The sequence below is a fragment of the Salmo trutta genome, chromosome 23 (assembly GCF_901001165.1).
Source record: "Salmo trutta chromosome 23, fSalTru1.1, whole genome shotgun sequence".
Classification (NCBI taxonomy): domain Eukaryota; kingdom Metazoa; phylum Chordata; class Actinopteri; order Salmoniformes; family Salmonidae; genus Salmo; species Salmo trutta.
In genome coordinates this window covers 6304577-6319846 of record NC_042979.1, presented here as the reverse complement: position 1 = coordinate 6319846, position 15270 = coordinate 6304577, and the positions used below count along the sequence as shown (strand labels likewise).

Below are 15270 nucleotides of genomic sequence, written 5' to 3'. Positions count from 1 at the left end.
CATAAGGAGGTAACTAGCTAGATTCCCCTAGTGGGGGGGGGGGGGGGGGGGGATTGCCCCAACACACTCGTCCAGCATATTACTACTTTACTCAAAAAGTATCTATATATCTCTAAACAAGTGGATTATTTATCTTAAGGCTTTCCAACTTGTATTAGAATATAGGTACAACTTTTTCAGAATTTACAAAAGTTAGATCAACTTATCACAAAATCGTTTTGTTGAAATATCTCCAAAAGTTGTGATGACACAGAGAACATTTTTGGTTGAGGGAAATTGCTGGGAAATTGTTGGGGAAATAATTTGGTGACATCTTGTGGTCTTAATGTGAATTACAGGGGGGGGGGTAGTTACCCCTAGTACCCTAATAATGGTATCAGTGAGAATGACTAACAAAATCAATGGGGGCCCTCTGGAGGTCAGGGAACCTGGGCACATGCCCTGCGTGCCTGGTTGGTACTCGGCCATGATTACTACAAGTTTAGATATCTGGTTAGACTAACTACCAATCTAAAAAAAAATAGTTAGCTGACATGGCTAATTGAGTGACTGTCAGTGACTGACATAACAAGAGAAAAACTGCTGGTGCACAACCAAATTTTGAAATTGCACCTGTTGTATTCTACTATTCCTACTCTCAATAACTAATTTAGACCCAAATGAGTCGCTTATGCATGGAATAATCCCTGGAACCGGTCCCGACTACCGGTTATGATTCCTAAAGCATAATATCAAATCTTCTGGATAAATTATATATTTCCATCTGAGTTAAAAGTTCAAGATATACTATATTGATGAGATGTCTTGGCAATGTGTATCTATAAAACCAATACTTTGCATTTAACCTATCAAACAGCCTGTGTAGATTATTTTCTTCCTGATATCTGTGTGCCTTTTCCTCAACTAGTTATTAAAGGACCATAATAACATTGCTACAGTAACTGAGAAAAGTAACACAGCAATGGGACAGATTATTAGAGTAGGTACCGAAAGGGGACGTGACCGGTGTTCTCATATTGTGCTGGCAAGCAGGCGATAGGCTCTTCTGTTGATCCTCGTCAGCTGCTATCATGAAACCCCACTGTGCCCATGGCTTGGTGTGCAGTCCGGTACAGAACTCTACCGAATAGTTTACGCCCGTCGGCCAAGCGATTTTGAATGAGACGGCAGAGACCGTCTAATTTACCTTTGATCAGAATTTCGACGCGCGCTATAATTCGATAATTCCAAGGGGAAGATCGGCTCTGCATTCCGTGTCAAATTACGGCGACTAGGCGATCTGTCGCCATTAGGGTAGCCTTCCAATGGTAGGCTACTCGATTGACGGGTTTTAATCATCTTTTTAGGTAGAAGTGTAGTGTCGTTTTAGTCTAATGAGATCTGCGGTTTGCTGATAGGCTTGGCCACTGCGCTTTCAAGGATACGACAACGACACGTCCAAGGAGCAATTGACTCGTGCGAGTGTTTCTTTTTTTTTTTAAATCTCTGTCCACGAGTTGAGGAGAAGAAGCCGCAATCATGTTAGGGATTCCTTTTATTCTGCTTGACATGGCCTGTTTAATTATCGGTATGTATCTGGTTGACATGACTTGCGTATTATGTTGTTACATTGTAATGAGTTAACCTTGTTTCCATAATGATATTTTTGCCAATCGCTGTCACGTGCATGCATAGGCTATGGCGTTGGGAGACCGTGGGTTTGAGATTCGATATTAGCCAGACATTCGGACCTTCAAACTTCAATAGCTCGCGAACGATTTGAGGTACATACCTATGGTTAAGCTCTTTACGAAGCCAAAAGTTGTACAACATTGCACAGGTCTTATTTTTATAATAATATGGTAACGGTGTAGGCAGCGTGGCTCAACATCAACGCAACCAGTTAGGGACCGTCGACAAAGTACATGATCACAATATTGAAACGTCAATCGCTCTTCAACCACCTGATTTAGCAACATAATTTCAGTTGTCCATTATTCCTTACAAAGAGAGGTATGTTGCACACCCGTTGGTTTTGTCATAAAATGATTCTATTAAAGATATATATCATTTAATTAAAACAATTCTCACAATTCAATAGCTCCTTGATCATATGACCAAGGCACTTCAAACCAACTTTGTATTGCTCAATGGAGAGGGGAACACATTGCACACCCTTTGGTTTTAAAAAAAACAGCACATTTTATGTAAATATTTGAAACTTTAGAATTCCAATAGCTGTTAACCCACGTGACTTAGCAACCTCATTTCAACTGTCATTTTACATGTAAATGCCAATATTGAATTATGCTGTTGTAGTTGGCTATACATTCAGTAACATTTTATGCCTTCACAATGTTCATGGCTAGTGCAGAGAGAAGTTTCATAGACAGGTCTGCAGAGATGTTAACCTCTAAAAGTCTAAGCTGTGGGGGGTGGGGGGGGTTCTACTAAGCTAACAAATGGAATTGTTTTAAGATAGCGTAATGATCCATGGTATGACTATTTGATTTAGAATTTTAGGACCCATTTAAGTATACTTTATATATAGAATTGCCTTTATTACTATAGCCCATAGAAACACGTTGAATAATAGGCTTGGGCGGTATCCAGATTGTCATACCGACCTTGTTCCATACCAGGATATTTGGTAGTACTGGCACTGAACACAAGGGGCACTTTTTTTCACTATTTTCAAACCCCAAAGATTAGCATTGCTAACATGTACATTTAAAATCCCATAGAGAATGCTAACTAAATTCTAACGAGCGCATTGCAAGCATTTTATACAGTCTCTGACTTAAAGTATTTGCAGGACCGACACCCCAGTACATAAAGTTATACAAGTAACTCAAAAATGCTACTCATAGTTTGATGCATGCACAAAACAAATATTAGACAGCAAGGCTCTTGATCCATGAGGGGATACTGATCAAGAGCCTTGTTGTTACCAAGCTAAGCTTGATTTTGGAAGTAACTAACCACTTAGCTAGATTGCTAACTAGCTATTAAATGAGCAAACCAATGCACAACTGCAGAGCATTAAGCATAGTTTAGACCATTAACTTAATAAGTATAAGATATCTATCTGAACAAAAATATAAACACAACATGTAAAGTGTTGGTCTCATGTTTCATGAGCTGAAATGAAAAATCACAGAAATGTTAAATGTGCACAAAAATCTTTTCTCTCAAATTTAGTGCAGAAATTTGTTTACGTCCCTGTTAGTGAGCAATTCTCATTTGCCAAGATATACCATCCACCTGACAGGTGTGGAATATCGAGACGCTAATTAAAAAGCATTATCAGTACACAGGTGCACCTTGTGCTGGGGACAATAAAAGGCCACTCTAAAATGGGCAGTTTTGTCAAACAGCACTACCCCGCATGTCTCAAGTTTTGAAGGAGTGTGCATTTGGTATGCTGACTGCAGGAATGTCCATCAGAGCTGTTGCCAGAGAATTGAATGTTTATTTCTCTGCCATAAACTGCCTTCAACATCGTTTTAGAGAATTTGGCTGTTTGTCCAACTGGTCTCACAACCGCAGACCATGTGTAACGACGCCAGTCCAGGACATACACATCTGGCTTCTTCACCTGCGGAATCATCTGAGATCAGTCACCCGGAGAGCTGATAAAACTGTGGGTTTGCACAACTGAAGAATTTCTGCACAAACTGTCAGAAAACGTCTCAGGGAAGCTCATCTGCTTGCTCATCGTCCTCAACAGGGTCTTGACCTGACTGCATTTTGGCATTGAAACCGACTTAGTGGGAAATTGCTCACCTTCGATGGTGACTGACATGCTGGAGAAGTGTGCTCTTCACAGATGAATCCCGGTTTCATCTGTGCCTACAGATGGCAGACAGTGTGTGTGTGGGCGTGTGGTTTGCTGATGTCAACGTTGTGAACAAAGTGCCCCATGGTGGCGGTGGGATTATGGTATGGGCAGGCATAAACCATGTATAATGAACACAATTGCATTTTATCTATGGCTATGTCATGCCATTCATCACCTCATGTTTTAACATAATGCACAGCCCCATGTCACAAAGATCTGTACACAATTCCTGGAAGCTGAAAATAACCCAGTTCTTCCCTGGCCTGCATATTCATCAGAAATGTCGCCCATTGAGCATGTTTGGGATGATCTGGATCGACAGCGTGTTCCAGTGCCTGCCAATATCCAGCAACTTCGACAGTCATTGAAGAGGAGTGTGACAACATTCCACAGGCCACAATTAGCAGCCTGATCAACTCTGCGAAGGAGATATGTTGCGCTGCAGTAGGTGGTTACACCAGATACTGACAGGTTTTCTGATCCACGTCCCTAAGTTTTTTTTATTTTTTAAAAAGGTATCTGTGACCAACAGATGCATATCTGTATTCCCAGTGATGTGAAATCCATAGATAACGGCCTAATGAAATTATTTCAGTTGATTAATTTTCCTATATGAACTGTAACTCAGTAAAATCTTTGAAGTTCTTGCGTTTTATTTTTTTGTTCAGTGTAGCTTGCAAACATTTAGTTGTAAATTCCATACGGTAACTAGATCACCTGGTGCGTGCTATACAACAGTGAGTGAATCACAAGCTTCCGGTGTCTCATCGTTCTGTGCTTGTAAACAAATACCACGTGACTGGGGACTACTGGCAAGCTTCATAATGAGCATATTGCACAAATTGAATGCAGGTATTTACTTAAGTAGATACAAATATTCACATTTATTAAAAAAAGTAGTTTAAATGATATTGACGTTATTGGAAAAAACATCTCTTGGCTCTATCCAAATACCCCGGTATACCTCCCAAGCCTATTGAATAACACATTCATAAATGGCAAAAAAGACAGTCAAAAAATAAATCATAAGGTTTTGAAGTGTATGAAAGCTCAGGAAATATGTATTTTTTTTAACACATATTTAACCCTTTTATTTTTGTTGGCACAAACCTACCTCCATACTTCCATTCATTTGTATGGGTTACCTTCAGATGAGTCCCTTGACACCTGTATGGGTCGTAGAGCAAAACAGAGAACACCATCGTGTTCGTGAGAGTCTCCCCTTTCCACAGCGGGGTCATATCGGTCTGATTTTTGGGGTGTCATGGTCTGACAAACGCCGCCGTAGCTCGACCACTTTCCACCGCAGATGCGGAAGGACGACAGATTTCTCTAGCTTAAACGGACAGGTTTTGATGGGGATATCTGTATTATGTTACTTATATTAAAACACAGTACCCGCAAAACACCAGTCTCAACAGTGAAGAGGCGACTCTGGGATGCTGGCCTTCTAAGGCAGAGTTCCTCTGTCCAGTGTCTGTGTTCTTTTGCCCATCTTAATCTTTTTTCATTTTATTGGCCAGTCTGAGATATGGATTTTCCTTTGCAACTCTGCCTAGAAGGCCAGCATCCCGGAGTCGCCTCTTCACTGTTGAGACTGGTGTTTTGCGGGTACCATTTAATTAAGATGCCATTTGAGGACTTGTGAGGCGTCTTTTCTCAAACTAGACACTCCAATGTACTTGTCCTCTTGCTCAGTTGTGTCCCGGGGCCTCCAAGATCTTCAGTTTCTTGGCAATTTCTCGCATGGAATAGCCTTCATTTCTCAGAACAAGAATAGACTGACGAGTTTCAGAAGAAAGGTCTTTTCTGGACATTTTGAGCCTGTAATCAAACCCACAAATGTTGATGCTCCAGATGCTCAACTAGTCTAAAAAAGGCCAGTTTTATTGCTGCTTTAATGAGAACAACAGTTTTCAGCTGTGCTAACATAATTGCAAAAGGGTTTTCTAATGATCAATTAGCCTTTTAAAATGATAAACTTGGATTAGCTAACACAATGTGCCTTTGGAACACAAAGGTGTTGTTGCTGATAATGGGCCTCTGTACGCCTATGTAGCTATTCCATTCAAATCTGTCGTTTCCAGCTACAATAATAATTTACAACATTAACTATGTCTACTGTATATCTGATACATTTTACGTTATTTTCATGGACAAAAAAAATTGCTTTTCTTCCCAAAACATGGACATTTCTAAGTGACCCTAAACTTTTGAACGTGTGTGTTGGAATCTTTTTGTGAGAACTAAAGGCTATGCAATATGCCTTTCTATGTAAGGAATAATATACAATTGAAATGAGGTTGCGTGGTTGAGGAGCTATTGAAACGTAAATATTGTGATCATGCACTTTGTTGACGGTCCCTAACTAGTTACATTGAAGGTGTGCCAGGCTTTCTAAACATTGCCATGTGATTTTTGAAACTCCGGTCCGAATTGGGGAAATAAGACCTGTGCAATGTAAACCTTTTTTCCTGAATAAAGAGCCTAACCTGAGATGGGTAGCTCAAATCGTTCGCGAGCACTTGAAGTTTGAATGTCTGAATTTCTGTCAAATATTGAATCTCAAACCAAGGTGGAAGACCAAGGGAGTGGTTATATGTTGCCTATTGGTCAAGCGAGGGTGCAATTTCTTGAATAATTTGATTTATAAATCATAAACAGCCGAACAAGTATTTTATTGACTGCTGCTGCTGGTTTATTTAGTTGATTGATGTTGATCAGTTTGTTGCATGTGAGATTGATGTGGTTGCAATGTAATAGAGAATGGTAACAAATGTAACTGTTGCGGTCTAAAATGATTGTTGCAATGTAACTCCCGACAAAACGTGTAGAACTATGGCGTGAGCATTGCTGTTGTTTAGATTGTACCAACACCTTTTTCGTGCATCCACACATTATCTATTCAAAGCTATTAGGGACTGTCTTCTATTTCAGGCAATATTGAATTGCCATTCATTTGTGATGATTTATCCATTGTTGCCTGGAAACATGGCCTTATTGTGTTAGGGATTCTCGTAAGAGCTTTATGGGAAACCCATTATGGATAACCCAACCTGTCATCATATACTTATGAACTCTAAAATCATTACCTGGTCAATTTGTGTCAATTCTGCACTGGTGCATTTTGTAACTTAGGCTACTTCTAACAATGCCTGGTTTATGAGATACTAGGCCTAAGTAATATAACATATAAAGTTCTGATAATCTCTTTTTTCAGATTATGACTCATATCTCAACGGATTTGTGTAGGGGTTTAAGCTCATTCTGAATTATGGAAGTCCTGGATGAGTCATAGATAATGTATTCCAAAGTGCAGTGATCTAATTTAATTTCCCTGTGTGCTAAACGTTATCTAAGAGGACCCATGAGCCTCAACATGTAAAGTTAATAGGACCGTGACAAATTAAAGCTAAGAGTCTATTTTTTTGGTGGGGAGAAATTAAGGCATATACAGTTTTTACCATTTTCCATCCTTAGTTTTAGAGAAATGATTTGCCTTCTGTAAAATGTAAGAAGCATTGCCTTGTACCTTGTTATTCTGTTACCAAAAACCCCACATATCGTAAAGATATTTAAAAATGTCTCTCCCTCATGAGGATGGAAGTTCACAGAAGTAACAAGTAAAGGTAGACTTACCAATTAGTTGGTGTTTTTACTGATATCACGTTTGTTTATGAATTAGTAGGTGATTAAAACTCGTAATTCTGTTACCAAATCAGTAACAGAATTACAGAAAAATCTGTAACGAAATTACCGCGATTGAATTGGCTACAATGGGAACTCCTAGTAGTCACAAACCTCAGTTGGGTCACCTGCTACTGTCCTCCCTTCCACTGACATACTGTTATGTTCAGCTGTTTTATTTCTGTTGGCTGGTGGTCAAACCAAGACAGTCTGGACAATCCCTCCCTCCCTCTTACTCCCCCTCCCTCTTACTCCCCCTCCCTCTTACTCCCCCTCCCTCTTACTCCCCCTCCCTCTTACTCCCCCTCCTTCTTACTCCCCCTCCTTCTTACTCCCCCTCCCTCTTACTCCCCCTCCCTCTTACTCCCCCTCCCTCATACTCTCCCTCCCTCTTTCTCTCCTTCTTTCTCTCTCTCTCGTTAATGTCACCTCTCCCTGCTCTTACTGACAGCTACCATGACACCACCACCTACCCGCTTTCCATTTACTGTAACAAGCAAAATCAAATTTAATTTGTCACATGCACCAAATACAACAGGTGTAGACTTTACCGTGAAATGCTTACTTACGAGCCCTTTCCCAACAATGCAGAGTTAAAAAGTAAGAAATTAGCAACAAAAAAAAGGAAATAGTAAAATAATATACGAGGAGTACCCGTACCGAGTCAATGTGCAGGGATACGAGGTAATTGAGGTAATATGTACATGTAGATGGGGGTCAAAGTAACTAGGCAATCAGGATGGATCATAAACAGAGTAGCAGCGTGTGTGATGGTGTGTGGAGTCTATGCATTTGTGTGTGTGTGGCATCAGTGTGTGTGGTTGGAGGCCAGTGAGTGTGCATAGAACCGGGGCAAGAGAGTCCGTGCAAGTCAAAAGGGGGTCAATGCAAATAGTCAGGGTAGACATTTGATTAACTGTTCGGCCGTCTTGGGGGTAGAAGCTATTCAGGAGCCTTTTGGTCCCAGATTTGGTGCTCCGCTACCGCTTGCTGTGCGGTAGCAAAGAGAACAGTCTATGGCTTGGGTGACTGGAGTCTTTGCCATCCACGACCTGTTATAGAGGTCCTGGATGGCAGGGAGCTCGGCCACAGTGATGTACTGGGCCGTACACACTACCCTCTGTAGCGCTTAAAGTCAGATGACAAGCAGTTGCCATACTAAGCGGTGATGCAGCCAGTCAAGATGCTCTCAATGGTGCAGCTGTAGAACAGTGAAGATCTTACAGCCCATGCCACATCTTTTCAGCATCCTGAGCAGTGGTGATTTTAGCATGGAAATCTTGTTTCGGCAAAAATAAAGTGGAATGCATGCCAGCAAAGCCACTAAACAATACATTAATTGCACTATAACGGTGACAAACGGTGCCCACATAAAGTTGTCCCAACACCTTACCACTGCTATACCTGGCTTTCAGCGGTGCCTTGTCTGGCAGCGAAACTGTTAATTCAGCCTAATTTACTGCCTTTAAAAAAAACATAGCTTATATGGCTGACTTGCTCAAACAAATTTCTAATGACAATTGAGATGTACAAACTATGGCGTAAGGGGACGACAACTTGTTGTGTAATGTTTGTTCAATGGCCGATGAGCACCGTTTTATCCATCATTTCTCTTCATATGAAAAGAATTTGCCAGTAGATTGTCGACTTGATTTACGATGATGACTGCTAGCTAAGATTGTTAAAGTATTATGTTGACATGATCAGTCCAATCAAAGCTACTGTGGGGCGGCAGGTAGCCTAGTGAGCGTTGGGACAGTAAACGAGAGGTTGCTGGATCGAATCCCGGGCCGACAAGGTAAAATTCTGTCGTTCTGCCCAAGCAAGGCAGTTAACCCACTGTTCCCCGGGTGCCGAAGACGTGGATGTAAGGCAGCCCCCCGCACCTCTCTGATTCAGAGGGGTTGGGTGTCTCTTCTTACACTTGGCAGTGACGTAAAGTCCCCATGAGTGACAGAACACTGAGCCAATCATGACGCAACACTCTGTATTTTCTGCTGCCTTGCCCCACCACCACAGAAAGCACTGAGCTAGACTGAAACTCCTGCATTTTGGAGCTGCCTTACTCAAGAAAACAAAAAAGAGATGTATTCATGCCAAAACAACATGCAAAAAGGGCAAGCCCCACCCCCCCAAAAAATAAATATATATATATATATATATATATATATATATATATATATATATATATATATATATATATATATATATATATATATATATATATATAGCAAAAAAATGTGGGGCTCAAAACAGGTGGGGCTCTGAATGATGGGTCACCACTGCTCCTGAGGGGGAAGAGGCATTTTCGCGCCCTCTTCACGACTGTGTTGGTGATTTGGACACTGAGGAACTTGAAGCGTTCGACCTGCTCCACTACAGCCCTGCCGACGTGAATAGGGGCGGCTCGGCCCTCCGTTTCCTGTAGTCCACGATCAGCTCCTTTGTCTTGCTGACGTTGAGGGAGAGGTTGTTGTCCTGGCACTACACTACCATGTCTCTGACCTCCCTATAGGTTGTCTCGTCGTCGGTGATCAGTCCTACCACCGTAGTGTCGTCGGCAAACTTAATGACGGCGTTGGAGTCGTGCGCGGCCAAGCAGTCTTGGGTGAAGGAGGGGACTAAATGATTCCATATGTGGTTACAACATGATTCCATATGTGTTACTTCATAGTTTTGACGTCTTCACTATTATTCTACAATGTAAAAAATAAACACCCTGGAATGATTAGGTGTGTCTAAACTTTTGACTGGTACAGTACATGGATACAATAAATACAACAGAGTAGCTCTACATGTAATAACATGAATCTAAACAGAGCAAATGAATGGAATACAGTATTGACAGCAATAGCACACCATTGATGGTGATAAATAGAACAAAGGACTGTATGACTATAAACAAACATGTAATAATGTACAGGGACAAATTACCACTAACGGTAGTGAATACACACTCGATCACCGCCGCACACTTTTACCCACGCACTTCATTAACATACTGCTGTACATCCACCTCTGGTCTGCGCTGGAAGGCAACGGCCATCGGCAAATGTGTCCTATTTTCTAAGGATGCAACGGCACGCATCAGGCCTGCCTAGCCAGTGCAGGACCAGCTAGATGTCCTTAGCCAATCAGAGGGTGCATGGTCAGTTCAGAGTGTGGGGCAAGCGGGCACCAGCTGATTGGCTGAGACCCATGGGCTGATCGATATCTCCTCACATGAGGGGTAGACTCTGCAGAGCCAGCCAAACATAAACCGATGTGCACGTAAACAAGTCGAAATGTGAAATAGTATCTACAATGAGTGTTTTTTATTAACTTTGATTAGCAGATGGTGCCGTAAGACTTCTGTTAAGGACCCTCGTCCAACTACGTCAACATTTGTAATTGGCTGATTTATAGAATTTGTTAATGGACGTCCAGCTGGTGGTGTTAGCAATAGCATAGGGCTATCTTATGGGGGCAAAAGCTTGTTCTATCACGTGCAACTATGTCAAAGATTTTATTTGGTAGATGAGGATTTAGACTCAACAATTCAAACTGTTTGTAATATTGTATGGGCCCTCAATCACCAATGTCTAGATTTGTGACTACGGATAACTTTATAGCTGTCTCTTGAAATTGTGGTCTATAGGTAAATCATAGGGATGTGTGTGTGTGTGTGTGTGTGTGTTTGTCAGGCTTGCTCACGTAACTAAACCCATATGGTTGGTTTTAAGTTACTCTGCTGGTCGCAAGAAACCTTAATGTACATATCATGACAGCATGTGTGTGGTGCTTTTACCTCTGCACTTTCACAGACGACATAGTAACCTAAACATGTTAAGGAGTTGTAACAGCCTATTTGAATGTTTGTGACTTGACTTTTCAATGTGACTACACTCTTCCCCTAGGCCCAGAAGCCTCCTAGCCTAGTATTCATTGAGTGTATTGGTGCACGGATATCTCTGCACTGAAGCTTAACCATGACCAGTGTCCTCCCCTGTCCTCTTTGAAGTCGAGGAGGCCAAGACAGGATAAGATTATGAGAGAGAGGGAGGAAAGGGAGTCTTGGGATTTTGAAGGTGGCCTGCTGTGTTTTACACACCCACAGGCGCTCTCAGCTGTCACTGCCACTCATTTAACGGGGTGGCACAGCTGACAATGAGAAATGAAAAACCCAGATATAGATACCAGATAGAAAAGAGAGAGCAACTTGGAAGCTTTGGTTGTGGCTGGCAAGTAGGCTATAGGTAGCAGGATTGGGGTCAATTCCATTTTCAAGTCAAAGTTCAAAACTCCTCAAAACAATGTAAATTCACTTCCTAATTGACTGAGTAGAAAACAGAATTGAGTCCAACCCTGTTGGACGTGTACTCGGAACATGCACTGACCACCTGGCAAGTGTTTTCACTAACATTTTCAACCTATCCCTGACCCGGTCTGTAATACCAACTTGTTTCAAACAGACTACCATAGTCCCCGTGCACAAGAACGCCAAGGTAACTTGCCGAAATTACTATTGCCCCGTAGCACTTGCAAATATAGCCATGAAATATTTTGAAAGGTTGGTCATGGCTTACATCAACACCATCATCCCAGCCACCCTGGACCCACTCTAATTCAAATCCCGCTCCAACTGATAACAAAATCTCTATTGCACTCCACACTGCCCTCACCCACATGGACAAAAGGAATACCGACGTAAGAATGCTGTTCATTGACTACAGCTTGACTACAGCTCAGTGTTAAACACCATATTGCCCTCCAAGCTCAGGACCCTGGGACTGAACACCTCCCTCTGCAACTGGATCATGGACTTCATGACAGGCCACCCCTAGTTGGCGAGGGTAGGCAACAACACATCCACTATGCTGACCATCAACACGGGGGGCCCCACAGGAGTGTGTGCTTAGGCCCCTCCTGTAGTCTGTTAACCCACGACTGTGTGGCCTCTCACGAATCCAAAACCAAGTTTGCTGACGGTGGTAGGACTGATCACCGACGATGATGAGGCAGCCTATACGGAGGAGGTCAGAGACCTGGCAGTGTGGTGCTAGAACAACAACCTCTCCCTCACCGTCAGCAAGACAAAAGAGCTGATCGGGGACTACAGGAACGGGAAAGGTGTGCTCGTCCTTCCAACTACATTGATGGGGCTGCAAGTTCCTCGCTAATCACATCACTAAGGAATTAACATGGTCCACACTCGAAACACTATCTTCCCCCCTCAGGAGGCTAAAAAGATCCTCTAAAAGTTATACAGCTGCAATATTGAGAGCATCTTGACTGGCTGCATCACCGCTTGGTACGGCAACTGCAAAGCACCCGACCGCAAGGTGCTACCGAGGGTGGTGAGTACGGCCCAGTACATCACTGGGGCCGAGCTCCCTGCCATCTATACTAGGCGGTTTCCAGAGCAAGGCCCCCCAAAAAACTGACTCCAGCCACCTAAGCCAAAGACTGTTCTCTCTGCTACCACACGGCAAGCGGTACCAAGGCACCAAATTTGGAACCAACAGGACCCTGAACAGCTTCTACCCCCAAGGCATAAGACTGCTAAACAAGGCTGCAAAATAGCTAATCAAATGGCTGCTCGGACTACCTTATTGACTGTTTCTTTTACTAACTCTATACACACCACGCTGGACTCTACCCACACACATACGTAAGGTGTCCGCATGCTTCCCAGCTGAAACAGTTCAGAAAATGGCGTATTTATATTATGTTTTTTGTTGTTCGTTTTGGACTTCGGCAGGGTTTTTTTCTGGCTGTTCGAGCACAATTCTTTTTTCTAGAGGCAAGCCCGAAGTCGGTAGCCGAAGTCTACGCCCCCTCCTCGGCGATTGGTCAACAGTAGAGATTCTACGATGAAGTGCCTGTTGTCATTCAACAAGAGACGACTCGTTCTCATGCACATTCTTTCACTTGAGAAATACTGCACCAAACATCCTAGTCAGATGCAAAATTGCGCAACTAAGATCAATATATCCACATAATTTCCCTTGCTCATGATGCCATCTATTTTGCATCTATTTTGTGAAGTGCACCAGTCCCTCCTGCAGCAAAGCACCCCCACAACATGATGCTGCCACCCCTGTGCTTCACGATGGGGATGGTGTTCTTCGGCTTGCAAGCATCCTCCCTTTTTCCTCCAAACATAACGATGGTCATTATGGCCAAACAGTTCTATTTTTGATTCATCAAACCATAGGACATTTCTCTAAAAGGTACGATCTTTGTCCCCATGTGCAGTTGCAAACCGTAGTCTAGCTTTTTTATGGCATTTTTGGAGCAGTAGCTTCTTCCTTGCCGAGCGGCCTTTCAGGTTATGTCAATATAGGACTTGTTTTAGTGTGGATATAGATACTTTTGTACCTGTTTCCTCCAGCATCTTCACAAAGTCCTTTGCTGTTCTAGGATTGATTTGCACTTTTCACACCAAAGTACGTTCATCTCTAGGAGACAGAAGGTGTCTCCTTCCTGAGCGGTATGACTGCTGCGTGGTCCCATGGTGTTTACTTGCGTACTATTGTTTGTACAGATGAACGTGGTACCTTCAGGCGTTTGGTTCATCCTCGGGAGCAATTTCCAGACTTGTGGTCTACATTTCTTTTTCTGAGGTCTTTGCTGATTTTCTTTTGATTTTCCCATGATGTCAAGCAAAGAGGCACTGAGTTTGAAGGTAGGCTTTGAAATACATCCACAGGTACACCTCTAATTGACTCAAATTATGTCAATTAGCCTATCAATAGCTTCTAAAGCCATGGCATTATTTTCTGGAATTTTCCAAGCTGTTTAAAGGCAGTCAACTTAGTGTATGTAAACTTCTGACCCACTGGAATTGTGATACAGGGAAATCATCTGTCTGTAAAATATTGCTGGAACAATTACTTGTGTCATGCACAAAGTAGATGTCCTAACCAACTTGCCAAAACTATAGTTTGATAACAAGAAATTTGTGGAGTGGTTGAAAAACAAGTTTTAATGACTCCAACCTAAGTGTATGTAAACTTCCGACTTCCACTGTACACGCTACATACGCCCACACAGTCATAACATATGCGCACACACGCTCCTGCTCCACATACGCTGCTGCTACTGCTAAGTCTATTTATCCTGTTACCCTTACTTATAAACTCGGCAAAAAAAGAAACGTCCTCTCACTGTCAACTGCGTTTATTTTCAGCAAACTTAACATGTGTAAATATTTGTATCAACATAAGATTCAACAACTGTGACATAAACTGAACAAGTTCCACAGGCATGTGACCAACAGAAATTGAATAATGTGTCCCTGAACAAAGGGGGGGGGGGGTCAAAATCAAAAGTAAGCCAGTATCTGGTGTGGCCACCTGGTGCATTAAGTACTGCAGTGCATCTCCTCATGGCCCTAGCCCTCACTCTCCAATCGAACAGGTCCCAGACGGGGCTTAATGGGATTGAGATCCGGGCTCTTCGCTGGCCATGGCAGAACACTGACATTCCTGTCTTGCAGGATATCACGCACCGTATGCCTGGTGGCATTGTCATGCTGGAGTGTCATGTCAGGATGAGCCTGCAGGAAGGGTACCACATGAGGGAGGAGGATGTCTTCCCTGTAATGCACAGCATTTAGATTGCCTGCAATGACAAACTCAGTCCGATGATGCTGTGACACACCACCTCAGACCATGACGGACCCTCCACCTCCAAATCGATCCCACTCCAGAGTACAGGCCTCGGTGTAATGCTCATTCCTTCGACAATAAATGCGAATCCGACCATCACCCCTGGTGAGA

At 42.6% G+C, this 15270-nt stretch overlaps 1 protein-coding gene across 2 annotated transcripts in view; it reads left to right on the top strand.

Annotated features, from left to right (window-relative positions):
• The first annotated feature begins 1038 nt into the window (after window positions 1-1038).
• Window positions 1039-15270, top strand: part of LOC115159170 (phospholipid phosphatase 1) — a 37119-nt gene continuing 22887 nt past the window's right edge. Inside the window, exon 1 of one of the 2 annotated variants that reach the window (XM_029708630.1) lies at window positions 1039-1567. In XM_029708630.1, coding sequence (XP_029564490.1) covers window positions 1519-1567 — 49 coding nt within the window. In that variant the 5' untranslated portion in view covers window positions 1039-1518. The remainder of the gene's footprint in view (window positions 1568-15270) is intronic. The other variant, XM_029708631.1, reaches the window with a different exon arrangement.